Here is a 27,137-nt window from a genome sequence, read left to right as displayed (position 1 = left end):
GCCTTCTTTATGTTACATTGAGTCTGTCTTCAGGCGAAAATCTGAGTGATTCTTAAATCCTTTTTCTGAGAGGTAACTGGTAACTTAGAATTTCTCATCCGAGAAGGATAAGCTGATTTATTTTTCCCTACACGAAATATCATATACCTGGTTCTCATTGAGAGCCATTTACTGGCAATTTCACAGTGTACTTGGTATTTCCAGATCGTTTATAAATCTTATCCCTAACGCTGACCTTGGTGCATACTCCAGGGGCAAATCCTCTCAGGCCAAAGAAATATTTCCCATTTTAAAACAAGCTCTCTTATCCATGGAAAAGCATTCCCCATCCCTTGTTGGCTCCAAAGCCAAGTTTCCAATGCAAAGCCTACTAAAAAGATGGAAACTCTGAATACATTTTGTTCTCTGGTTCCCATGGTCATTCACCTTCTCAGATAAGCTCTGTGTTGTAATGGCAGCCTTACTGCCTCATAACAAACTGTGGTGTCTTCCTCTTGACAGGGTGCCCCTGACGTTAACATGTACTGCTTCTCACCAGCCTGTAATTCTTGGGTCTCCCCTGGAGCCCGTGTAGACTGGAATCTTACTGCTTACCACTGCTGGTCTTCTACACTCCATGTCTCTGATTAGGTCCAAGGCAAGACATGTTGTCGCTGTGGCATCTCAGTGGCTACACATCTTTTCCCCTGGGAGGTCATTCTTTGCTCCCGTTGTTGATTGTTCTCACCGTCTGTGGGTTGAGAAGTCCTGTCTTTGGTTGTTATGTGTCTTACATTCTTTGTTCTGCTGGGGTTTATATACTACCTACTTGTTCTCTCAGAGTGAAATTCCTCAAATGCCGATTTTTACAACCCTACTTCCCCACTCCCCAACAGAGAGAAGAGTGAGTTATATTTCACATTAAAATGTTTTTTTCCCAGGGCAGTGATTTGCCAGGGAGCTGTCCTATGGACGTGGTAAAGGGTGCATCTCGACAGCTTCAGGGTGATTTCGATTTATGGGAGAGAGAACTTCAGTGTGGCCATGATATTTTCTCTCTCAAAAACCTCTGTGTAGCAGTAATTCCCCTCTGAGGGTTCCCCTTTGCAGATAATTCTTGGCTATTAGAGGGCCATCTAAGCCTTCACCAAATAGAATAAGATGTGGGTGGTTTGGAACAGTTTTCTCAGTGGGAACTCAGGCCTGCCCCTCGAGTTGAGGTGATTGCAGCGTTTTGTGCTACTGGTAGTATGAGGGTTCTAAGCCAGGGGGTGGCAACTTTGATTTGGGGTACTTCCTGTGCACTTGTCTGCCTTGCAGCTGCAGTTTGCATTAATGTGAACCTTCCATGGCACATGTGTATTCAGTTTAATTATATGGAATTGCAGTTTTGGTTGGTCAGAAATGGTTAAACATCAGCAATTTCTTATGGTTCAGACTAATAGTTTAAAATCACAGTATTCCCAAGCTGTTTTTTATTCTAAGTACTGCTCTTTGTTTAACAAATTCAGGTGGGTTTTAGGGGAACGGGTCAGGATGTCAAGGATTCTCAGCAGAGGGTGACATGGGAAATGAAGGGACCCAGGGGTGTATTTCAGCCAAGAGGAGAATCTTCTTCACCTCTCCCCAAGACTGCCATATGTCAGTCAGCAGGCTTAGGCTTGTTTTGTATTCCCTCAAGGGGTGGGACCAGGTATGATAATAAGGAATTGGCGGGTGTGGGGTTCGAATGGGGGACACTTTTCCCCTCATTGTTTCTGACCAAGCTGTTTAAAGATGGAAGACTCCCTGGAGAGGCATCAGGAACAGACCCCAGGGGCAGTTCTGGGAGGAGGCCCTGCCTCAGGTGTATTCATGTGGATGCAGGCACAAGGGGACAGGCCTGCTCGGGATGACTTAATGACTATTAGGAACTGTACTCCAGTGGAAACCTACTTTAGGGTGGTATCTTGCTTTGGTCTTTAAAAGAGAAACAGAATGTTCCCCTTCATGTTTATTTATTTATTTTTTTAAAGATTTATTTATTTATTTATTCATGAGAGACACAGAGAGAGAGAGGCAGAGACACAGGCAGAGGGAGAAGCAGGCTCCACGCAGGAAGCCCAGTGTGGGACTCATCCCAAGTCTCCAGGGTCACGCCCTGGGCTGAAGGCAGGCACTAAACCATATTGCCTTGGGGAAGGAGGGCTGGCCTTGTCTCTTCGGCCTCTACTACCCCCACATCCAGTTCTAGGGTAGAGTTTTCTTTTCTTCTCTTTTTTTTCAGGGTAGAGTTTTCTTAAAGCTTTATTTCTACAGCCTTAAACTTTGTTGGTATGCAAAGGAAGAACACATTTTAGTTTACCCTGGGAATCAGTTACTTAGCTGTAACCTGAAAATCCTAGACATTCAAAAGATACATAATTGTGGTGCTTTTGTTAGCTGGGAGAGGAGGAGAGGCAGTGTTTTCTGCACGTGACCGAGAATACTTCCTGGTTCTGTCTGTTCCCTGGGTTCATCTGACTGGCCGTGTGGGGTAGCCAACCTCTTGTGCTGACTGGAAGAGCTGGCTTGCTCTCCTCGACGCCCACCCCTGGGCCTGGGCAGTGCTGCGTAAAAGCTGAGAATCTTAGTTGTTGTTTACTGCTCGAGGTGCTGCTCCCAGTGCAGGGTGGAGGGTGGAGGAACAGGTGATTTGGGAGGCAAGCAAAAGCCAGCCTTTGTCACTGGCTCTGTCTCTGAAAGGTCCTTCCTTGAGCTGCCCCTTCCTTTTGTTCTCCTGATCCTCAGGATGTGACCCACACTCTTATCCAGACTCCTGTCCGCCTCTGAGGGCTGTTTCCAGTTTCAACACTTGGAAGTCAGTGTAGGATCTGAGGCATCAAACTTGCTACTTCCCAGCACTTTCTTAGGTGTTCGGCCTTGCTATTTGCATTTCCACAGGTGTTGCTTATCCATAGTCAGATTTAAATAATCAAGGGAACATTCCCAAGGGCATTATGAGGCACTCTAGCACACCCTCCGCCCCAGACTCCTTGTCCTGCTCTAGTTTGCTCTGTGTTCTTTGGTATCTAATTCATTCATTCAGTGTGGCCACCTATTCTAGACCAGGCACTGGGCTGGATACTGACCTCAGCTCTTCACAGGGAAGAAGTTCATAGTCCATGAGGGGACTTGGAGATCCTTGATTTATTCCCATAAGCACATGAGGCGTCCTGGAGGGGAAGGCAGGGAGGGAGGAAAGTGTACATTCCTTCTGTTGTGTAGTGCAAAGGGAAGGCCTCCCAGAAGAGATAGTGCTTATGTGAGTGTGGAAAATATGTAAGAGCATGCAAGGTGTGAGTGGCCAGAGATGCAGTGGGCAGTCCAGGCAGGGACCTGAGGCACCAGGGGTTAATGGTGGGTCCAGGGGAGAAATTGGAATGGCAGGAGGCATTGAGGTCACAAGAGTTCTTAGAATTGATGCTGGGGGTGTTAATGTTCTCCTACAGAGCCAGGATAGAGCCCCAGGAGTTTTGGCACCTTGCTTAAGGGGAACTGTGTGCTTAGGTCTGGGTTCTGGGAAGATGTTTGTGGAATGGATGCCTCGGGAGGAGGGTTGCCTTTAGCCAGTTCTTGTCTCCTAACAGAGAGGAAACTCCTGAGATGGCAGTGGGACGGGACTGGTATTTCGGTAGTGGTGGCATTACAGGTGCCCTGTGGGCAGGGGCAGGGGTCTCTCCACTATCGCTACTCTACCGTCCCTCTGACTGGGTGAGGACAGAGAACTTTTATCCATTGCAGAGCGAGCTCTCCCAGTCAAGCAGTTCCCACTGTCTTTTGTGGACCTTGGTGAAGAGGGGTACACAGGGAGGGGTGGCCTAATGGCAGATGTTTTTGTCTTCACTCCTTTGCATCTTCACTGTAGGGGGAGAGGCAGAGGGTGAGGGAGAGAGAGAATCTCAAGCAGACTCCCCACTGAACACAGAGCCAGATGCTGAATGCAGAGTCCAATGCGGTGGGACTTGATCTCACAATCCGGAGATCATAACCTGAACTGAAATCAAGAGTCTGACACTTAACCAACTGAGCTACCTAGGTGCCCCTCAAGAATTGGTTTTGCTCACTGTAGTCTGCCTGGAAGAGCTATTCCCTGTAGTGGTAACTAAAGCACGTTTTTCCCAAGGGAAACCATTTGTGGTATTTATGTTCCAGGTCACAGGTTGAACATCACAGCAGAAAACGACTGTCGGCGATTGCACTGCTCCCTAAGAGACTTGAGCTCCCTTCTGCAGGCTGTGGGCCGGCTGGCTGAGTACTTCATCGGGGATGTGTTTGCAGCGCGGTTCAGTGATGCCCTCACAGTTGTGGAGAGGTAGGCGGTGGTTCCTTGGCACCCTTCCATCTTCAGAACCCAGTTGTGCTTCTTGGGCAGCATGTTGCCAGGCATGAGGTGCATGTGGAGCAGATAACCTCTGAGAACTCAGGTTTGTTGTCTGTAACTTGGAGGGGACCCTGGTATCTTGTAGCTTATTGTGAGAATTTAATGAGAGGAAGCACTTAGCACAGTGCTACTAGTCAAAATCGAGTCTGTAGATAAAAGACAGGATTAGCCTCAGAAGAAACGAAGTGAGGTCAATCTTATGTCTCTGCCTACAAGGTAAAGAGACAATAGGAAAACTCTGGCAGGAGACAAAGTCAGCATCTTCTAATTGGACAGCCATATGCCAGAGGTGGGATTTTTCTTAGTTCTGTTAAAGATCCTCAGGAGTTTAAGCTGACCCAAGAGGTGGCTGCCAGCTCTCCACCACCAGGCTTCTTTCATAACTCCTCCCCTCGGGTGCCTCTTAGGGTTGATAGCTGCATTTATTGAGGACCACTTCCCACTGCCCAGGCTTTCCTCACCTCCCCCCTCATGAACTCATATGCTTAAAAAATCAGATGCTTCAAATGTGATAGGTTTAGATTGTTTAAAGGTAACGTGGAATGATTAGATCAAAATTGGATGGATGTGGGTCCAGCCAGCCCAAAGTCAAGACTGGATTCTTTCATTGCCCCATAGCCATATCATTGGTAACACACCAAGCAGAGCCAAGCCTGAAGCCAGATTAATATTAATAATAAAAGTAGCATGCAGTTGGACATTTTCAAAAGTGATTTTGTACATTTCATTTCATTCTTTACTTTGAGGGATGGGGATTGTCATGTTATCTGTGAGCAAACTATGGCCCAGAAATGGCAGGTACCTTGCTTAAGGTCACACTGTTCACAGGAGGGAACACATGGATTGTAGCCAGTTTCCTGCTCTTTCCAAACCACAGAACTCCTACCTACAGTGCCCTTTTTCCTCTCCTTCCAGGCTAAGCCTGTTTCCATTGATGGTTAGGAGGAGTGGGATGCGTCTTTCTTCCTATATGAAATCCCAGTTTTCAGACTTTAGAGTCCCTGCATCATTATTTTTTATAGGTCCTTATATGTACATTTTTCTGCACTGCTTGGGTTTGCAGGCCCAGTACTTGAAGATACTGTTATTTTGTCTTCCTTTAGAACAAAGTGTGGGAGAAGGCTCCTTGTTATGGCTATGTGATCTTCATAGCCAGTGTGATTAGTTGATTTTTCACTTAGAGGTTACATACAACAAACGTACTAGTGAAACTGCAAAATGTAGAAATAATGAACGACACGTTTAGAAGTCCATTTTAAGTGTAGAATAGCACTAAAGAATGCTGTAGAATGTGAAAACAGAATGTAAAGTCAAACGTGGTATGATTCCACTTATGTGAGGTACAGAGAATAGTCAGAACCAGAGAGAAAGGGGAGAATGGCAAGCACCAGGGTTAGGGCAGGGGCAATGGAGTTTATCTTTAGTGAGTACGGATTGTGGGTTTTATAGGATGAAAAGGTGAAGGAGACGCGTGGCAGTGGTTGCACACAATAAGTATATTCAGTGCCACTGAAATGTACACTTACTGTGTGCAGAATGTAGAGCAGTTTAGAGAATTAAACGCCAGCTGCACGTTGGTGCATCACTATGTTAGCACCCTGGTCCCTTCCCAGAACTTCAGATTGAGAGCCCTTGGCTCTTTGACCCTCACTTTCTGACTGCTCCTCCCACCTTGAATGCTTTGGGACTTTAACCTTGTGGTTTTCTAGGGAAGTCCTGCTTTCTGCTCCCTTAAGAGAAGAGCAGTTTTCAGAGTGTGGTCTGCATGCATGGAGCCCTGGATGTTTTTCAGAGATGCAGATTTCTGGGCTCCTCACAACCACGGGCTTGTACAGTGACAAGCCTCCCCAGTGGATTCTTCGGCTCATTGAAGCTTGAGAAGCTCTACACTGTACCTTGGGAGAAGAACACCAATGTCTTCCCTGGCATCAGCCTCAGACCTGTTCCTAGGCTTCTGTAGAGAGCCAGCACAGACAGAACTTTTGCTGGGCCTCCAGCTTCTTCCCTTTGCCCAGAAAGGAACGTCTGTCTCTAAGGAAAGAGGCATTTTCCATTTCCCCTTAGAGCTGGCTGTCAGTTTGTATGCAGTGAGCCCTCGGGCAGCCAACGGGCTCAGCGATTTGCTTCTGAAAGGATTGTGCTCAAAGTTAAAAACCCCTCAATTTGGTTCTAAAAACTTATACTTCATGCCCTGCCTCTTCCTTCAAACATTTTATCATGAACATTTTTGAATCTTCAGAAAAAGTGGAATAATTGTACAGTGAATACCCATATATACTGATCACTTAGATTCTATAGTGAACATTTTGCTATGTTTTCTCTCGCATATATCCATATGAAATGTTTATTTTTTCTCGAATTTTTTGTTGTGGTGAAACACACAACATGAAATATTTCCATCCTAACTATTTCTATTTTGTATATTGTCTATATTTCCCGGTTATTTATTTTGTGGTCAAAATTTTTTGATTCTGTAAATCATGCTTTAGTTAGTATCTTTGTTTAAATCTTTATGCACATCTAAGATCAGATCTTTGGGATAAAATTGAAGGTCTAGTCTTGATTTCTTATTTGGATGGAAAAATACCTATCCTCAGGACCTTGTTGGTGCCTTGTCCATTTTGTCTACTTTAGTCCATAAGCTGAGTGTTTTCTTTTTCCTATTTCTTTGCCAACAGGTTGGTTAAAGTCACTCTGTATGGATCTCAGATAAAGTTGTACAACATTGAAACTGCTGTGCCATCAGTACTGAAACCTGACCTCATCGATGTGTAAGTATGGAGCTGTTAGTGCATTCTCGGGAAGACTTAGTCCTCTAGCCCCCTGTCATTTTATAGGTAAAAAGGGACACTGGTGGCTGCCATGAAGAAAAGAAAGACTCCCTCCTCCAAACCTAGGAAGAGAGGGTTGATTGGGGGTGGGGGTGGTTGGAGTAAGTAGAGTGCATCAGGTGGTGAGAGCTGAAAGCAGAGGGCATACGGAGTGGGCATTTCAGGAGGGAGGAGCAGCATGAGCCAAGGCACAGATGGGTTGCAGGGTCCCGCAGTCAGGGAGGCTGTGAGCAGTTTGTGTGGTAGGGGAGGAGGCCGGATAGTTATGGGAGGACCAAGGTGGAAACAACTCGAGTGCCAAGAGTCTTACCCTGTAGGCCATTGACTGAAACTGTTGGGTCTGGACTTACTCAAGGAACACATTCTCTCAGAGCTTCTGACTGCAGCAGGAGGGCAGAAGGCTTCTTGGGTGTTCGTGTGTTACATAAGAACATGGGTGATTTTGAGGGCATTCAGGGACCACACTCTTAGAAGCTTTCTGGACTGTGGGGAGCCATTAGGAAAGTGACTTGCAGAAGGGATAGAAGAATGGGGACTGGAGATGGGGCCATATCCCAGAGATTACACTGCCCAGAAGCCTTGCAAACTATGTCCTGTACCAAATCCGGCCCACTGCCAGCTTTCATAAATTAAGTTTTATTGGAACACAACCGTGCTCATTTATTAACATATCATCTGTGACTGCTTTTTGTGCCACAGCGGCAGAGTTGAGTAGCTGTGATGGAGAGAGTATGTATGGCCTGCAAAGCCAAAAATATTTATACTCTGGTGTTTGCAGAAAAAGTCTGCTGATCCCTGTTCTAGATAGTTCTTTAGCTACAAATTAAGTAAATGATAGTCTTATTTACTATAGTGGTTTAGGTTTTTTTTTTTTTTTAAAGTATGTGTGTGTATATGCATGCATATATGTGTATATATATATTCTTTTTGAGACTTTAGAGAAAGCTGTGAAGCTTTTGCTGAGAAAAATGCTAATTTGCTCATAAACACAACATCTTGCACACAATTTCAGGAAGTTTTGGAGCCTCCTCTCTTCAGCTTTGTGGAGCTCTCTGAATTTGATAGATTGACTAAAATTCCTAGACCCTAAAGGCAGACTTAGATGTCCTTTTTCTTAATTTGGTACTCAAGAGCTTGAAGGGTAAAATGATCAATGCATTCTAAATATAAAATACAAAATAACTTCTGGGTCACCATGAATTACTTGTATTTTCTTTCTTTAATGTATTTAATACCTTTTCTTAGCTAACTTCTTATCTTGAAAAAGTTCCCATCTTTTGTAGAAAAGGGCAAAAATAGAATGAACACTCTCACACTAGATTCATCAGTTATATATATTTTGCTATATTTGCTTTTTTTTTTGTATACACAGGAACACACACTTTTTTTTTTTTTAATTAGGTGAACTATTTGAAAGTAAATTTCAGTCAACATGTCAATTCACCTATAAACCCTTCAGCATGTTTCTGAACAAGGAGCAAGGTCATCTTCCTACATAACCATAATACCATTTTCACCACTCAGAGACTTTCACGGATACAATAATACCTATATCTCACTGCTCCTAGGACCTTTTAGTAGACAGAGGATCTCAGATAAAGCATTTTTTTTTTTAAAGATTTTATTTATTTTAGAGCAAGAGAGAGAGCACATGCATGGGGGCGGGGGACAGAGGGAGAGAATCTCAAGCAGCCTCTGTGCTGAGGGTGGAGCCTGACATAGAGTGCAGTCTCATGACCCTGAGATCATGATATGAACTGAAACCAAGAGTTGGATACCAACTGACTGAGCCACCCAGGCACCCAGTATGTAGCATTTTTAAGAATATATATGTGTATATATAATATTTTTCCATACTCAGATTTTCCCAGTCCTCTCAGAAGTGTCCTTTATATATATTTTTTTAAATCCGAGGTCTAACCATGAATCATGTATTATATTTATCTTCTATAATCTAGACCAGTGGGGAAGAAAGGGAGGGAAGGATAGAGAGGGAGAGAAGGAAAGAGAAACTGATTAGAGATTTAGACCTTATTTCTTTTTCTTTAAAGAAAATCTTAAAGTCAGGATTTGTCTAGTTGTTTTTGTACTGTATGAGATTGATATTTAACATTTTTAGCAAGAACACTAGATAGGTAGCAGTATGTTCTTCTCCTTGCATCCCATCTGGGGGCACTTGAGGTCATTTTACCCTCCTGAATTGATACTCCATTTGATTTCCACGTGGTGTCTGCCTCAATCCTACCTCTCTTTTTACTAAAAGGTCCTAGGAGCAGTGAGATACCAGAGAGAGTGCTCCCCTGAGTACTCACGCTCTTGGTTTCTCAAGTGCTTTCTTTTTTTTTTTTTTTTTTTTTTTTAATTTTTATTTATTTATGATAGTCACACAGAGAGAGAGAGGCAGAGACACAGGCAGAGGGAGAAGCAGGCTCCATGCACTGGGAGCCCGACGTGGGATTCGATCCCGGGTCTCCAGGATCGCGCCCTGGGTCAAAGGCAGGCGCCAAACCGCTGCGCCACCCAGGGATCCCTCTCAAGTGCTTTCTCCACTAAAAGGAGCCACAGCAACTTAGAGAGCTGATTGCTTTCTGTGTAAGAGGTAGTGGTAGCAAGGTTTAGATGATGAGTTTCAATGTTTATGTCCTACCTGAGCAAGTAAATTATTTCTGTGCTGTCACACGTGTCTTAGAACAGCAAATGCACTGGGTGGAATTCTTCCTTCCTATGAAAACGAGTTTAATGCTAATATATTTTGGCCTTGACCTTGAAAGTTGCATCTTTTCTCCCCTTTGCAGGCATGCTCAGTCCCTGGCTGCTCTGCAGGCTTACTCTCACTGGCTAGCACAGTATTGCAGTGAAGCTCATCGGCAGAACACACAGCAATTTGTTACGCTCATCTCCACCACCATGGATGCAGTCACACCTCTGATCAGCACGAAGGTCCTGAAACAGCAGAGGCTACACTTTGTAGCTAACTCTTTGTCCTTCTGTCCTACTTATTATAAAATTAAAGTATTGCTTGGTGTTAGATCCATAATTCTCACCACTGTGGTAGAACCATATGTCATTTCAATGTTCCTTTTGAGCTGTGATCCACATAAATTCAAATATAACTTTATTTTTTTAGCTAGGTCCCACACTAATAAATACATGCTCTTTGTGAAAACATAAAACACTGTTCAAATTTATAGACCAAAAAGTTGTGGTACTCTTTAATCCCCTCTTCCAAAACACTGCTGTTCCGTAGTGGGGATGTTTTATAATTTTCCTATAGATGGAAGTGAGTTCTTGGTGTGTACATCCCTGTAGGATGGATCCTGGAAAGTGGATTTGCTGGGTCAAAGATGTATCCAAGTAAATTTGATAAGATTCTACTGGGTTGTCCTTCGAGAAGACACTGATTTGTATTATGTAGCATATAGAGATTTGTTTTTTTGTAGTTTTATTTTTAAAAGATTTTATTTATTTATTCACAAGAGACGCAGAGACATAAGCAGATGGAGAAGCAGGCTCCAAGCAGGAAGCCCGATGCGGGACTCGATCCTGGGACTCCAGGATTACACCCTGAGTCAAAGGCAGACGCTCAACTGCTGAGCCACCCAGGCATCCCTTTTTTGTAGTTTTAATCAGGCATAGCATTCTCTTCTGCTCTTTACAGAACAATGTATTGTTTTCTGTAAATTTTTGTGGAGTTTGTAATTGTAATTTGTAAATGAGTTACAATGTCCCATGAGGGGGATTTATATAATTTATAATATACCTAGTCATTGCTGGACTTTATAGTTGCCTCCATTTGAAAAAAGTTATCCTAGATAATTCTGAAATTATGTACTCCTGAACTTAGCTTTATCCTTTTGGATGATTTTCTTAGAGAAATTGGGATTAAAGGTGACGGATAGTTTGTGGTTCTAGGAAATTATAATATTTCTTCCCAAAATAATTCTACATGCCCACGACTCTTTGATGTGTATTTTTTTTTCTTTCTACCAGCCAGCACTAGGACCTGTCTATAAAGAGTTTTCTCTTGCTAATTTGAAAAGGACAGATGGTCCTTGAACTTAGTTTTTGATTGGCACACTGAGGGGAGGAAGCAAGAGAACCTGGCGTGACTGGTGGAGTATAAAAAAGGCAGGTGGAGAGAAAGGTTGACTTGGTTGGAGCTAGAGGAATGAGATGAACAATGCCAAGTAATTTGAATGGTATGCCAAGAAATTTGCCATGGGATTGTGGAGCTAAGAAATGACTGAGTCCGGAGGTGTTGGTGACTATGGACAAGAGAAACCAGAGGTGGTGTTTCTGGCCTGAGGTCAGGAGCCAAGATGTAGCACAGAGGAGGGTGTTGCATTGCTGGGCATCGTCCCCAGAAATTTCTTTGATATAGAACCCATGTGGGTAATGGCTCCCAGAGCCTTATTTGGCTTGTGGCTGCCTCATTAAAGTTCTAATACCAGGCTCACAGGAGAGTGAGCTGACATGTCCCCTTCTGTCTCCAGGTCCAAGACAAGTTACTGCTATCTGCGTGCCACTTACTGGTCTCCCTGGCCACCACTGTGAGGCCCGTCTTTCTGATCAGTATCCCTGCGGTGCAGAAAGTATTCAACAGAATCACCGATGCCTCTGCTCAGCGACTTGTCGATAAGGTGGGAGACCCCAGGGCCACCCTGCACTGGTCCTGGAGCCGTGTGGCTCAGACTCAGGGAGACCTTTCTTTTGCACTCGGAGCTTACAGCCCATGCCAGCAGAGACGGTTTCTTTACATGTGGCACTTAGGGCAGCCTCAGCACTTTCTCATCAGGCCCTTTGAACACAGGCGGCAGGCAAGATGTGGATGAGGATGTAACACATTCCTCTTGGTAGGCACACAAACGGTGCTGCTTTGAGAGCTGGGGATTTGACTGGAGTTGTCGAGAGTCCCCTTTGCATTCTTTTTGGTTTGAAACAGTCTGTTTTTATTGTTATATTTCTTTTCTTAGGGTTGAGACACTCCAGACAAAGATTTTCATAATCTTTAGGAGGCTCAGGCTAGAAGTTTAAAAGCAAAACAGAGGTGGTGTCACAGGGCAGTCAAAGCAGTTACTTGAGAGCACCTGGGATGTGAACATACTGCTTTGGACACAGCGCTGAGCATATGTCCTAAGAGGTTTTTTTACTGCCTCACACTCTCATCCCTGTTCTGAGCAGCTTCTCAGAGGGTGTTGAATGCTAGCGTCTGCAGTATCTGTGACTTTTCCCTCTGTAAGTCTTCTGGTACCAGAATTGAGGGGAAGTGATGGCACCAAGAAAGATTGTTAGGGCTGGGTCCGGAATGTGTTGGACCCAGACTTGTTGTTACCGCTTCAGTTTCTCTCCCCTCCCTGCATTACCTTTGGCTGGGCTCAAAGCTCCAGGCCCAGTCTGGGGGAACAGAGCCTGGAGGCCTGAGCTGTGTGTGCCCGTGCTAGGTGCTAAGGCCATGTAATGTGCACTTGTCTGTTGCTCTTTGCCCTCTGATGGATGCCCATGGGGGTCTCTTCCAGGCTCAGGTGTTGGTGTGCCGAGCCCTCTCTAACATCCTTCTGCTTCCGTGGCCAAACCTCCCTGAGAATGAGCAGCAGTGGCCTGTGCGTTCCATCAACCATGCCAGCCTCATCTCTGCACTCTCAAGGGACTATCGCAACCTGAAGCCCAATGCTGTTGCCCCACAGAGGAAGATGCCACTGGATGACAGTAAGTATCCCCTAGGCAGGGACAGCCTGGGAAGACAGGTAGGGCAGCACTTCCTTTGTGGCTGATGAGGTATTCATCTGTCTGTTGTCACATGGCTGCTGGGTGGGAGAGCCAGCCTTGGCTGGTGGAATCCTGCTTCTCTGGAATTCTGTGAACCTGTCAGCTGGACCTGTTTCCTGAATGTAGGACACCTCTTTTCTTAGTTAAAATGTCAAAAATAAGTAAACCATTGATGGTGTCTTCTGTGGATAAAAAGTCTACAGTGACTAATTGATTCATTTTAGATACTTGTATAAGCAATCAAAGCAATTCACCTCTACACACTGGGAAAAATGGATTTAAGTACTGTCTTTTGAAACTATTTTTAACCTTTCTCTAAATGCATATGTTTCAGAGGCTTTGAAAGAAGTTGATATCTTCATAAATGGCACTTCAAATTTGATTGTTTATATTCAAAAGGGAGGAAAAAGATGAATCAAGAAAACCCAGTTCAAATAGAAGGCATCAGATTTCTCTGAAAAATCTTCCAGAAAGTACAAATTTTGTAGAAATACTTTAAAAATACAATATTTTCACACTAAGAAAATACTGGAATGTTGGATGACATCATTTATAGAATGTCAACAAAAATGCTTTGTGAAATGTTAGAAATAGCAATAAGTACTCAACATACTTTCTAAGAACATTATTTTAATAATCAGGAACATTAACAAGTGCTCATTTTACAAAAATATTAGGAACTGTAAAGAATGAAAAAATCTCTTAAATCTCCCATTTCAGTATTTTAGAAAGTAACCATTTTAGCAATCTTGTTGTCTTCCTTTTTCTCTGTTTCAATATCTTCTCTAGTTCTGTGGGTGCTTAAGAGTGGCAGAGTTAGGGGCACCTGGGTCTGTTAAGGGTCTGCCTTTGGCTCAAGTCATGATCTCAGGTCCTGGGATCGAGCTCTGTGTTTGGCTCCCTGCTCAGCAGGGAGTCTGCTTCTCCCTCTCCCTCTGCCCCTCCCCACCTCTTGTGCTCACTGTCTCTTTTGCTCTCTCTCTTGCTCTGCTCTCTCTCAAGTAAATAAATAATATCTTAAAAAAGAAAAAAAGAACAGAGTTAGTGAGGGTGCTCTATGCACTGGGCACCTGCCTGGGTGGTCTCCTCATCACCGCATGTCTGGCTGTGCCAGCACCACCCTTTACGGTCTAGTGTTTGTCGGGTCCTGGATCTCAGTGCTTTGTGTTCAGTAATTTAATTCCCAGATCAGCCTTGAGTTAGTTACTGTTGATATCCTGATTTAATTCCTGAGGAAACTAGGGTAAGGTGAAGTGGTTTTCCTAGGGGTTACATACAGCTAGTGTCTTTTCTCCCTTTATCTTACATGTACTTATTACCAGTCAGTGTAAGCTACGTGGTAAATAAGGCCAAAATCTTAGTGGCTTAATCCAGGAACAAGAGGTATTTCTTGCTCCTACTACATGTCCAGCTGGGATCAAGGGGGTTGGGAATGTCCTGCTTGTTATTCTGTTCACTTGAGGCCCCAGGCTGCTGAGGCTGCTGTACAGTTTGCGCTTACACTGAGGTTGGGGCGTGGGGGATGTTGCAGTAGCGCTCCAGGAGCTGGTCTGCAGGTGACACCTGGCCTCTGTATTTCTGCTCACATTTCATTGGCCAGAACATACGAGTATATGGCCACGGCTTCCCTGCAGAGTGCATGCCACTGTGTGCTGGAGCTGTCTGCTGAACAGAACCAGTGATTTCCACAGGGAACATACTTAACAGCAGAGTTAACATCTGTGGCATGTTCACTGTGTGCTGAGTGCTAGGCTGAGAACTTTCTACATGTTCCTTCATTCAGCCTTCCCTGCAGCCCAATGAAATTTGTCTTCTCTTCTATGAGTGATAACATGAAGGCCTGGAAAGCTTTTCCCATTGCAGCTTAGTACGCTGAAAAATTTTGATACCTACACAATACTTGAAAGACTAAGCAAAGGAGCAACTGTCTCTCTCACTCGAGGATTTACCACTTAATATTTTGCCACACTTGTCTTCTTGCCCACCCCCACACTTTTCTTTTTAACAGAGCCATATAAATAGAGTAAGCTGCTTACATTGACACTTTATCCCTGAATTCTTAACCTTGACTTTTGAAACATGATACTCTCTTATATAACCCAAACACCATGAATACAACCAGGCTGTGCAGCCTTGTAAATGATAATGCCATTTTACATAAAGACCACATTCAGATTTTCCCCAGGTGTTACCAAAGTGACCTTTTTGCTTCTTAAAAATCCAAGATATAGTCAGGGATCATGTATTCTAGTTGGTTGTCCAATCCTTCCAGTCTTTTAATACAGAAAAGCATTCCTGGTTTGTGTTTTATGTAATCTTGACATTTTTGAAGAGTCCAAACCCACATTCTTGTAAAATGTTCTGTAAGCTCTTCTGACTGTTTCCAGCAGTTTGGGCAGGAATACCACTTGGGCAGTGTTGTGTCCTTTCTGTTGCATCGCTTCCATGTGCTCCATTATTGGCCTGCTCAGTGTGGTCACCTGCTGGAAGCAGGGCCTGCCAGTTTCTCCATTGTAAAGTGCCCTTCCCGTGTGTGTGTCTGCACCACCCCCGCCCCCAGCTCGCAGGTGTAGGTTGCTTAGGATCAGAGAGAAGGAATGGGATCAGGAATCAGCCTTGCATCTGAATGACTCCAGATCCTGATTCTTTACCACATTGCCCCCTTGTTCTTTTTTTTTTTTTTTTTTTTTTTTTAATTTACGATAGTCATACAGAGAGAGAGAGAGAGGCAGAGACACAGGCAGAGGGAGAAGCAGGCTCCATGCACCGGGAGCCCGACGTGGGATTCGATCCCGGGTCTCCAGGATCGCGCCCTGGGCCAAAGGCAGGCGCCAAACCGCTGCGCCATCCAGGGATCCCGCCCCCTTGTTCTTGAAAGAATTGTTTTTAATGGTCTGGTAACATCCTATCCTATGGAAGTACCACATTTTATATACCTATTCTCCTATTATTACATATTTAATGGTGCTTTTAGTTTCCCCTTCTACATTTCTGTGAATGTACTTTGGTTCTTGTTTCAATTTCCTTACACATCAGAGGTCAGATTTTGGTCTCTTGACTCTGTTAGCTTTTCCCCCTAAACTACTTCTCCTGTGCCTTGTGTATTCTTGGGGAAACATCTAACCCAAGTACAGTTTCCTGGTTTGGTTAAGTCCCTGTGCTTGGAGTAGTGGTGTGTGAGTGGCTCCTTCAGTATGATGCGTGTCCCTTTGGCTCACCTGCCTCGTCTGCATGACCAGCCTTTAGAAGACCAGGAGTGTCGTGGGTTGTTATTTTCAATTACACTCAGTCCTTTGAATGAGGTGGTTTTATCTATCTATCCATACTTTCAGATGAGAAACTGAGACTTAGAATCTAGTGGAGTTAGGAGTCAATCCTGGTTGCATCCACTGCCAGACATCGATTCTTTCTGCTGTACCCTTCCCTGGAAGCTGCTTCAGTCTCCAGAGAGGCTGGTGAGCGTGGGGGCCCAGGGAGCGTGGCCAGGTGGAGGCCAGCTCTCAGCCTTGTCCTGGTTCAGCCTCCAGAGCTCCACCAGGGCTGAGTCCGCCAAGCTCCCTGAGCCATGGGGAGGCAACTCTGTGTGTAAGGGTGAGAGCCAACTCCACCAGTGCTGGGGAAGGATGACAGCTTCCCTGTACCGAACCTTCTGATATGCCAGGTACTTTGCTGAAACATTCTCAACCTTGTCTATCATCCTCACAGCAACCCTGCAAAGGTGAGGCTGTTGGCTATCCCCAGTGTCCTGATAAGGGGCTTGCCCCGGTTCTAGAGCCATCTAGTGCTCATCTGTAGTTCTTCTCCAGGCTCCTCTGGTCTGGGCCCTTGCTGTGTCCTCTTAGCTCCTGCCAGTTTGCTGGCCACTACCTCTGCTTTCTCTGTGGAGGGATCATGTGAGCATTCACATCATGGTCTCCTTAGAAGTATTTGTGGTTAATAACACAATATCATATGATAATTGTATGTATTGTCAGGCCACAAGCACAGTGGGCAAGAATTGATCAGATGGTCTATTCCTGAGGACAGCAGCAGCACACGTGCTGGCAGGTGTTGGTGTGGATTTTAGGAGTTCCAGATATACCAGAGGTATATCTGGAGCTGAAGGTGTGCTTGATCTGCGTGTGTCCATTCTTGCCTGGGGTAGTTGCCTTGTGAGTTTCTCACTCGTCCCCTAACCAGAGACTGCACTTTACCTTTCCCTCTCTGTGGACTGGTTTCTGGTGGATAGAGGCAGAAGAGAGGCAAAAAACTGAGTGGGCAGGCAACTGGAGTCCTGACAGTAAAAGGGCAAAAAGAGAGAAAAGGTTGTATGGAGAAAGAGAGAGAGATGGATAATCAAGAGAGACAGTGTTCCTTTAGCAAGACTTCTGCAACTGTCCTTTGAATACCTGTGCAAATGTCCCCTCCCCGTGTGTTCCCTTACCCTGCTTTATCCTCAGACAAGTTGTAACGTGCACTGAATCTCAATTTGCAGCAAAAGTGATTATCCACCAGACACTTAGCGTCTTAGAGGACATCGTGGAGAATATCTCCGGAGAGTCCACCAAGTCCCGGCAGATATGCTACCAGTCGCTGCAGGAATCCGTGCAGGTCTCCCTGGCCCTCTTTCCAGCTTTTATCCATCAGTCAGGTAGGAGCTGGCGGCAGGCCCCCTGGTGGCTGGTGCCGGCAAGTCCCAGAATGACTGGTTGGCTCTGCAGAATGCATGGCATGGGCAGTGCGGGCCTTGATGCTGACGGTAGAGGGCAGGGATGCTTATGGGCAGCCCTTACCTGGACCTTGCACCTGTGTCATGTGGCCCAGAGTCAATTTGGGGCATCTTGCATAGTGTTCACTTCTGAGTCTTTGCCTTCTCCCAGAGTGGAATATGAGAGGATGAGGTGATGGGGTCATTGTACAGGAGAAGAAAAAACTTTTCCCCATGAGTGCTGCTTATTTCCTTAGATGGCAAGGTGGGTTTTGCTGACATGGATCCCTCTCTCCCTCTGTCAGTGTCACCAGTGAGGTGCTGTGGCACAGTGACTGCACATGGCCTGGCTCTCAAAAGGGAGATAGTGGGGTTTGTCAGTCAGCACGCACTCCATGATTGCCTCTTGTAAGCAGAGTGTGTGAGATTAGAGCCAAAATGTACTGTACAAGATGATTATTTAGATCTGCAAGTGGAACCAGACTAAATGTAACCAGTATTTTCTGCAATTAATCCCTTTAATGGACTAGGGCTATGCAGCCTGAATACACCCTCATTATCCACTTTTAGCCACTTAACCCCTGACCCGAGTGCGAGGATTAGTGGTCAGAGAGAAATGGTAAGAGCACTCAGGTGTTGGCCCAGTTGAATGGCTCCATCAGAGTGAGCACAAAAATGATCTATCTACATTGAGAATTCAGTGCTGGTGGATGCCGAGTGGTGAAGGAGGCTTCCTAGTGACCTTCACTTCTCTAGTGAGCCGTTGTCAACCAGAGGTTCATGACGCCAGACTGGTTTTCTTGGCATGTCCCTAGTTGTTTCCCACTTTCCATCATGGACTCCAGTGGTGTTGGGGAAGCTTCTTCCAGCAGGAAGTCTTTGGGAGAGATGGTGGTGCAGTTTGTAAAAGGAGGGCTTCTGTTGATATCTATGCATGTGTCTCTGACTGTTTGCTTTGTGCCTTTATGTAGATGTGACTGATGAGATGCTGAGCTTCTTCCTCACCCTGTTTCGAGGCCTTAGAGTACAGATGGGTGTGCCTTTCACGGAGCAAATCATACAGACTTTCCTCAACATGTTTACCAGGTAACTGCAGATCTACTGTCCTTGGCTTCCAGATTCCCAAGGGAGAAGTAGTGGGGCCCGGCTACAGAGCCTGGGACTTTCTGTTCCTTTTCTTCACTTGCCTCAAGTGTTGGTTTTTGTGCTGGCCCCTGAGAAACATTCCCTTGGCTACCGTGTGCTTCCCCTTGTCTTTAGAGAGCAGTTGGCTGAGAGTATCCTCCATGAAGGCAGCACTGGCTGCCGGGTGGTGGAGAAGTTCCTGAAGATCCTGCAGGTGGTGGTCCAGGAGCCTGGCCAGGTGTTCAAGCCTTTTCTCCCCAGCATCATCTCCCTGTGCATGGAGCAGGTGTATCCCATCATTGCCGAGGTACGAGAGGCTGGGCCGGTACCCTATGCTGCCTCCTGTGTGCCCCTGGGGACAGAATGAAATCGTGAAGAAAATGCATTGCATTTTAAAGCTAATTTGTTAGTTACTTTTCTTGTAAAATAATTTTTTCTAAGAAAGAATGCCTTTAGCTCGGTCCAGTCTGTTTATATTGGTTGTGTGAATCTGAACTAGTCTAGTGAAAGCATAGCAAGTTAATTGCCACCAGGTTGGTTGGTAAGATCAGTCTCCTATGGCAAACAATTCATAACTTTAAGTGAATATGTGGTTTTCTCTAGCAAACATTATAACAAATGTATTATCCTAGTAAGAACATTTCACTGATCTCAAGGATATTAGGCTAGTTTTTGGAACCATGCAAAGGTTCTGTTGTTAAAGGAATGCTCTTCCTCCTTTGAAAACAGACATTCAGCATGACAAGATCCAGAATAAGTGTGCATTTAATTGCATTTTATGTCATAGTTAAATAAGAACTAACCTTTTTAAGTGCCCCAACTAAGGCTTAAATAAGTCAGTTGCTTTGCATCATTAAACACACTTGGGTCCTGTAAGGATTCCTGCCATGGGAGCTCGTGCCCTCTGGTCCCAATTTAATTTTAATCAAGGCTGAATTAAATATATCCGGACCTTACAGTTTTGAATTCTGCAGAGACATCTGGAATATGGTGACCTGGCATGCCCCTCAGTGACTTGGAGATTTTTGGTTCAATTAGAAAATATTGCTGAGTCTATCTTCCCCTTCACCCCTCCTCTCAGAATCTTGCTACCAGTGGCTGGGGAGATGGGCCCAGAGTACTTAGCCCCGCACGCCGCCTCCCCCTGGGGATCCTCTAGTGTGGCTTTCTGTGGCTTGTAGGTGCTCCTTGAACTCCTGTTCCACAGAGGGCAGAACTGCTTTTAAGACTTTTTACTTGTTTTGCATAAGATCAGCAGGTTAGCTGGGACAGCAGTTTTTATCCTGGGAAAAGGAACAGCACGACCAAGAAGATGTGGCAGGTCACAGCAGCTGCTTTCTAAATAGGAAACCCACATTCCTACTTGTTCTGCCATTTGGTAGCCTCTTTCCCCAGCTGAGAGGACTGAGTGCTTCCGACAGAAAAGAGGCCCCTGGGGGTGCCTGGCTGGCTCAGTTGGTAGAGTGTGCTACTTGTGGTGATCTCAGGGTTTGAGGTTGAGCCCCACTTTGAGTGTAGGTTACTTAAAAATAAAACATTTAGGGGAAAAAATGTAAAATAAAGGGCCCCTTGGAACTGACTCCAGTGTCGTGTCTCTGGGGAAGTTGGCCTGGTTTGAACTGCTGGCCCGAGGGGAACTTGACTGGACAAGAGTGTGGGTGGGACGCTGAGACTCTGTGCTATTAACCAGGCATCGCTTAGGCCTCTCTGTTGCTCTGAGCCAAGGCTGTGAGTGGCCCCCTGAGCCGCAGGAAGGGAAGGTTTGAGGGTCTGTGTGTCTCCGCAGCGCCCCTCCCCTGATGTGAAGGCTGAGCTGTTTGAGCTCCTTTTCCGGACGCTCCATCACAACTGGAGGTACTTCTTCAAGTCCACTGTCCTGGCCAGTGTCCAGAGGGGGATCGCTGAGGAGCAGATGGAGAATGAGCCTCAGTTCAGTGCCATCATGCAGGTAATGTGCAGGCAGAGCTGGTGAGGCTGCCACGCAATCCCAGGATGGAGAGGCCTCATTCTGGACACCACCTGGGTCCTTTGGCTGTCTGTCCCTTGGTTTGCTTCCCTGGCATATGAGGAAGCCATATAGTGTCTGATCAGAGCTTAGTGCTACCACTTAGTACTTGGGAAGTTAAGTTCTTGGAGCCTCTGTCTCTTCATCTGTAAAGTGGAGAGAATGCTGCCTATTTCATGGGTTTTAGTGTGAGGGTGGACTGAGTTAGTTTCCACCCAGCAGCTGGCGCCTGCGGGTGCTGGATAAATACCTGTCCATATGCCTTGTAGTGGGTGTTTCCCAAGTGTGAGGGGACTGCCTGTAGTACATTGGGGCCCACTTAACTGGAAGCTAAGTGAAGTCCCTTGGGGAGGGGCCCAGGGATCTGCATTTTGTAAAGATCATTCTGGCTGGTACTATACTGGGGAAACACTGTCCTATGAGCAGGCTGTCTTGGGGGCTGACTGGACCCTGCTGTAGGAGACCAGGGTACCCCCCTTGCTGGGGATGGCCGGGCTGCCTAGTGGCTGCTGCTTGGTTGCTGTCCTCATTCCATACTTCATCGTATAGCTTTTTATTCTAAGCCCAGGTCAAAGTAGAATGTTTTCCCTTTTTTTTTGTCACTGCAAGGTTTTCTTTTTGGGATAGCCAGAGAGATTCTCCCACTTCTTCCCTTGAGCTCCCTGTGTAGAGATTCTTCTCTGGATAAACACAAGCCCTACCCCTGGCCTCTTGCTGCCCTGCTGTCTCCAGTGTGGCTTTGGGTGTGGAATATTCGTGTGCTTTCCTCCTCCCTTCACCTCAACCTTGTTTTTTAAGCCTTCTGGGGCAGACGGATGCCTGGCCCCCTACTCAGGATTGTGAAAGCCACTTTGGAAAACAGCTTCATAGTGTCAGTTTCTTATCAAGTTGAGCATGTAGTCACTACCTGATCAAGAATCCCACTTTCTAAGCATTTTGCTTAAGATAAATGAAAATGTATTCATGCCATGTGTTTGTAGGTGTTTATAGTGGCTTTTTTCATAATTGCCAAAATCTGGAAATAATCCAGATAGCCATCAGCTGAGACACATTCCAAAATCTGGCAATAATCCAGATAGCCATCAGCTGAGACACATGCATGTAATGGACTGCTACTTAACAGTAAAAAGGAACATGTTCTTACACCAAGACCAGCATAGATGCTTCCAAATATGTTATGCTGGGTGAGAAGCCAGATCCAGAAGGCCCCAGACCATATGATTTCCACTCCATCATGTAACTTTTGAAAAAGGCAGCACCAGAGGGACAGAATGAGCAGTGGTTCCCTTGGGGTAGGGGGAGGATACTGTGAAGGGGACATGAGAGAACTTTTTGGAGAGACGGAAGTGTTGTGTGTCTTGTTTGTCATGGTGGTTAGATGACTGTGGTTTGGTCAGAATTGCACAAGGGTGAACCCCAAAAGGGTGAGTTTTTTTTTACTCAGTGTCATACTCCAGTAATAAATAAAACCATTGGACATCATTGAAGATCTCCCTGCTGCATCAGGCCTTACGAGACTCTTCTTCTCGTAGCTCAGGGGCCTGGACGCAAAAGGACAGACAGACAGCAGCTTGTTGGGGGTGGGAGCTTACACATCATTGGCTTTTTTTTTTTTTTTTTTTTTTGCAGAGGAAGGGTATTACTTTTTGCCCTAGAACTTGTAACTTTTATAGTCCAGAAACTCAAAGCAGTTTAAAAATTTGTTGTTGCTTAACCCCCAGACAGAGGCATCCAGTTTGAAGGAGCCTCCCAGGATTTGTGGTTTATAAAAGTTGGGACACCAAGGAGAGGGTGTGTGGCTTCCAGAGGTGAGGGGTTGGCTTGAGAGGAGGCAGCAGGAGTCTGCTGGGATTGCTGAGGATTTGACTAGAGTCATTTGACCAGCTTCTTGCTTCAAAAGTGGAATCCATGAAGGGATCTGGAGGTTTATTATAAAAGGTTAAGGTGAGACTAGTATGTGGAGTTAAGCCCAGTGCGGGAGGACTGTAGAGCTAAGACTACACAGGAATATTCCAAGATCTGACCAGGAGAATCAAGGCAGTAGATACCCTTGTCCTGCCATGGGCATGAGGAACCACCTGTGGGGTGTGGGTTCTTTTGGTGGGGAGTGAGGGTGGGGCCCCAGGAGGGCTGGGTCTGAGATGGTTTAAGTGCTGCTCATCACATAGTGGTCTTATTTCCTAGGCTTTTGGACAGTCCTTTCTTCAGCCTGACATCCACCTATTTAAACAAAATCTCTTCTACTTGGAAACTCTCAACACCAAGCAGAAGCTGTACCACAAGGTTAGCACCCCCTCTCAGAAAGGGTCCTTCATCAGAGGTGTCAGTGGGGTGGGTGGAGTCCCAGTCTTCTAGGGCAGCAGCTGGGATGCATGGCAGGAGGCGGGCTGGGGCATAGATGGGCCCCCGGGGGCAGAGTGAGCCCTTATACCCTCACTCACCCCAGCCTCTCTGTCTGCAGAAGATCTTCCGGACCGCCATGCTGTTTCAGTTTGTGAACGTGCTGCTGCAGGTCCTGGTTCACAAGTCCCATGACCTTCTGCAGGAGGAGATCGGCATCGCCATTTACAACATGGCCTCTGTGGACTTTGATGGCTTCTTTGCAGCCTTCCTCCCAGAGTTTCTGACCAGCTGTGATGGTGTGGATGCCAACCAGAAAAATGTGCTGGGGCGAAATTTCAAGATGGATCGGGTGAGGAGAGAGAGGCTAGGCTAAAGGGAAGGGCAAGCATGGGCTTTCACCCTGGTGCCCACTCAGTGGAGAAAGGGCAGGCCACTTCCCTGTGTGGTCTGTACCTGCTGATGGCTCCTGATCGACTTGGGGCTGTGGCTGGATGTGGGAAGCCCCCCCATGTGGGCTTCTGCAACGCATGTGTTCTTCATCTCAGCCACTGGCCCCAGCAGTCCATCTGATGGCCTCTGCTTCTTTGTTCTCACCGCATCCCGTCGAGCATCACCCCCGCCACCGGGCCCAGTCATCATTTCCTCAAGTATCCTGAGCAGTTGTAGTCTGAACTTGCAGATAGGCTGGGAAGACTGGTGCTCAGGAATCACATCTTCTGAGAGCCCAGGGTCAGGGATGGAATTGTGGGCTCTGCCTAGGCCTCTGGTTCAACATGGGCTGACCTGCTGTTGTGTCCTGGGATGAGCTCCTACAGGTCTCACCCTTGTGCCCCTTGCTGCCTGCCCAAGGAGCATGGGGAGGTGGGAAGGGGGCTGTGATAGTCCCGCCCCACCCCTCCAGTCCCGTATAGCACCTTAGGTAGGGGCCGGGGTGAAGGCGCTGGATGCATATGGAGCCATCGTTGCTGGTGCACATGCCATCTCCTGTCCCAGGGTGTCCTGTCAGGGCTCTCACCTGCCCTCCTTCCTCTCTCCACCATTAGTTCTCTGCATTTGCCTGCTGGGCTCTTTCTGGATCTCTTCCCATGGGATGAGTCTGTTTCATCCCTCACTGCGTGTCAACGTGGCAAAATGCAGTCTTGTTCCATGCCCTCGTGCTGTCCCTGCCTTGCCTCCCATGCTGGAGTAGCCAGCCTGCAGGCCTACTGCCCTCTGCCGATTTACACGTTGCTCTTGCTGGAGCAAAGTCTGCTCACTTTTTGCTTATCACATCTGTGATAATGTGTGAGGGTAGTTTCCTTTTAGAGTCAGTTCCTGTTTTCCTTGGTCTTGAAATCTTTTTTTTTCCTTGGGATCTATCTTGTCTTCTCCTAAGCTTCTGGAAGTTCACTTCAGCCACTTGGGTAGTTTCCTTCCTGTTCCTTGAGGCCAAATCCTCATATTTAACCCTCCATTTCTAATGATATTCTTATCAGTCAATTCTTGACTTAAAGTAGCGGCTTCTAAATCTAGTTATATGTCAGTGCACCTGGAGGGACTTATTAAATATACAGAAACGTACTCTTGTGTTCCACTCAGGAAATTTGAATTTGGCATTTGTGAGCCACTGATCTAAAAGACACCCCTTTGGTTTGTTTTCTGAAGGATGAAATAAGTAAAGGAATCTTTGCCTTCATTCATATGTCTTGCTGGATCATGGTAGAGTTTGGGGTTCTAGCTGCAAGGGATCCTCTCCACTGGTGTCTGTGGCCTGTGGGCTCCTACTGGGGTGTCTCTCTTGATTGATAGGACCTGCCTAGAGCCCTGGATAGGGAGGAGGAGTCTGTGGACGCCGCTTGGCTAGCTGTGGCAAAGGAGAGATGTGCATTGGCAGATGTACCCATGTTCACGAGAGAGTCTAGTCTGGACCCCCTTCCCTTCTTTCTGTGGAATCTGGGGCAAGTTTTGGAATATCTCTGTGCTTCACTTTCTTTGTCCTTCAAATGGAAGTACTAATGAAACCTATATCTCAGGCTCGTGGCGAAGTTTGAGTGACTTAGTATCTGGATCCCTCGTGGCAGAGCCTGGTACATGGTGAGCACTAGGGGAGTGTTAACTATTGTTCTTTTGCTCCTATAGGGCCTTGGCTGACACATGGTACATGAATGAGTAGAAATTTCGAGTTTAATAAAACATTTGCAGACCTCTGAGGCCCACCCTGGGATGGAAAGAGCTGGGGTGGGGTGGGGGTGGGATGATTTGGGGTGTTAGATGGGGCTGGGTTGCAGCTGTGCCCCTGCCTTCCAGGACCTGCCCTCATTCACCCAGAACGTGCACAGGCTGGTCAACGACCTGCGTTACTACAGACTCTGCAATGACAGCCTGCCCCCCGGCACCGTGAAGCTCTAGGCACAGCCTGCTTGCTGCCAAGGGACTCGAACTCCTGCTGCTGCCACCCGCATCACCTCTGCCCTCTGCCACAGACGGCTCCGAGACAGGCCTCGGCTGCTCCTTGGATTCTTGTACCCTGAACAGTGCTGCCTGCCCCCCTGCCCCTCTCCACGCTCCTCTCCTGCTGCCCACCCAGCCGAGCTGGCTTCAGGGTGCATCTTAGCACTGGTTGGAGTGCCCAGGGCAACGGGAGCAAGCAGAGGGTCATGTGGCCAGGTTCCAGGGAGGCCCCAGGGAATCCTGTGGGCTGGTCTGCGCCACTCCCTTGGACGTCAGCCATGAGGCAGAAACGCCAAGGACCGCTCATGACAGTGCCACCTTCTCACCATTCCACCCCCAACCCCGGCCCAGCCGGCCTGGAGAGACTTGATGCTGGAACTGTTTTGGCACTTCTGTCAAGCCTCTCCTGCCCTCCCCTCCGATTGCCTTGAAGTCTCTGCTCTTTGTCAGAGATTTGCAGACTCATGGGTTTTTTTGTTCTTGTTTTCTCATCATTCCATTGTGATACTAAGGAACTAAGAAGCTTAATGAAAAAATAAAATGCTTATGTTGTTGTTATATAAACACTGGTCAGGGAGCGTGTTTCCCCTAAGCCTCTTGGGGCCAGTATGCAGGTGGAGGGGCCATCCTGGTGGGGAGCTGGGCAGTAAGGGATGAGGCCTGTGGCCGTGCCCTGGGAGAGCACAGCAGAGGAGGGCTGGCTGGGGCAGGGTCTCCTAGACGGCCTCTCCATTAAAGCTACGGGAAGACATAGGGCCCCTTTTTCTGAGAGTCTGATGGTAGGGACTTGCCCTTACAGTTCACCTGTGGTGGGAATGGGTGTGGAGCCCAGGTGCTCATCAGGCGTGGGCTCACACTCTTCCTCCCCCTAGGGAATGGATCCTTGCCAAGAGACTCAGCGGGTTATTGCCTGTCAGTGGACCAAAGTCTCTCTTGAGGTCAGCAGCAGGGTGGAGGTCTGAGTAGGTGGCTTATCTGAGAGGAGGGGTTGAGGAGAGAGGCTGGAGGTGGGCGAGGGGTGGTGGTGGGTGGTGCTCAGGGCTCACTGGTGTGTCTGAGAGCTGGGCCTTGTCAGCCATTCGTGTGTGGAAGTGGTGCTTCTGAAGTTTTTGGGGTGATGTATCAGCGGCTCCTTCCTGCCTTAAGGAACAGTGACCAGACTGACAGGACTAGGCTAGATTCTTTTTTCTTTTTTTTAAGTGATCTCTACACCCAGTGTGGGGCTTGAATATAACACAGATCAAGAGTCACACACTACCTACTGAGCCAGCCAGGCACCCCTGGACAAGGCTAGATTATAATGTGGAATCCCACACCTGGCAGGAAGAGGCTTGCTCGCCTGAAGTGAGGTTGGCCACTGGTTGGTGGTAGAATTGGGGAGGAAGGGAGTTGGGGGCTGATGGCTTCTGAGGCCCTTATAAGAATCACTGTGGGGGCTGACGGGGCAGGGGAGCCTGGGCCGTGCATGCATGTCAGTCATAGCCTCTCAGCTGCAGCTAGCCCCACTTGAGAGTTTGCAGAGGAAGAAATTGAAACTCCAGTCACTCTTCTGCAGAAAGGAATTAACAT

At 46.7% G+C, this 27,137-nt stretch overlaps 1 protein-coding gene across 1 annotated transcript in view; it reads left to right on the top strand.

Moving 5' to 3' along the window:
- Nucleotides 1–26,132, top strand: part of XPO6 (exportin 6) — a 101,830-nt gene extending 75,698 nt beyond the window's left edge. Inside the window, exons 13-24 of the mRNA XM_055339985.1 lie at nucleotides 4,153–4,312; nucleotides 7,060–7,152; nucleotides 10,008–10,152; nucleotides 11,706–11,852; nucleotides 12,729–12,918; nucleotides 17,453–17,608; nucleotides 18,637–18,751; nucleotides 18,926–19,097; nucleotides 20,577–20,738; nucleotides 22,980–23,078; nucleotides 23,257–23,487; nucleotides 25,425–26,132. Coding sequence (XP_055195960.1) covers nucleotides 4,153–4,312; nucleotides 7,060–7,152; nucleotides 10,008–10,152; nucleotides 11,706–11,852; nucleotides 12,729–12,918; nucleotides 17,453–17,608; nucleotides 18,637–18,751; nucleotides 18,926–19,097; nucleotides 20,577–20,738; nucleotides 22,980–23,078; nucleotides 23,257–23,487; nucleotides 25,425–25,526 — 1,772 coding nt within the window. The 3' untranslated portion in view covers nucleotides 25,527–26,132. The remainder of the gene's footprint in view (nucleotides 1–4,152; nucleotides 4,313–7,059; nucleotides 7,153–10,007; nucleotides 10,153–11,705; nucleotides 11,853–12,728; nucleotides 12,919–17,452; nucleotides 17,609–18,636; nucleotides 18,752–18,925; nucleotides 19,098–20,576; nucleotides 20,739–22,979; nucleotides 23,079–23,256; nucleotides 23,488–25,424) is intronic.
- The last annotated feature ends 1,005 nt before the right edge of the window (nucleotides 26,133–27,137 follow it).

Source organism: Nyctereutes procyonoides, unplaced genomic scaffold (assembly GCF_905146905.1).
Source record: "Nyctereutes procyonoides isolate TBG_1078 unplaced genomic scaffold, NYPRO_anot_genome, whole genome shotgun sequence".
NCBI lineage: Eukaryota > Metazoa > Chordata > Mammalia > Carnivora > Canidae > Nyctereutes > Nyctereutes procyonoides.
Note: the sequence above shows the minus strand (reverse complement) of the source record. Positions and strands in the feature narration are given on the sequence as shown.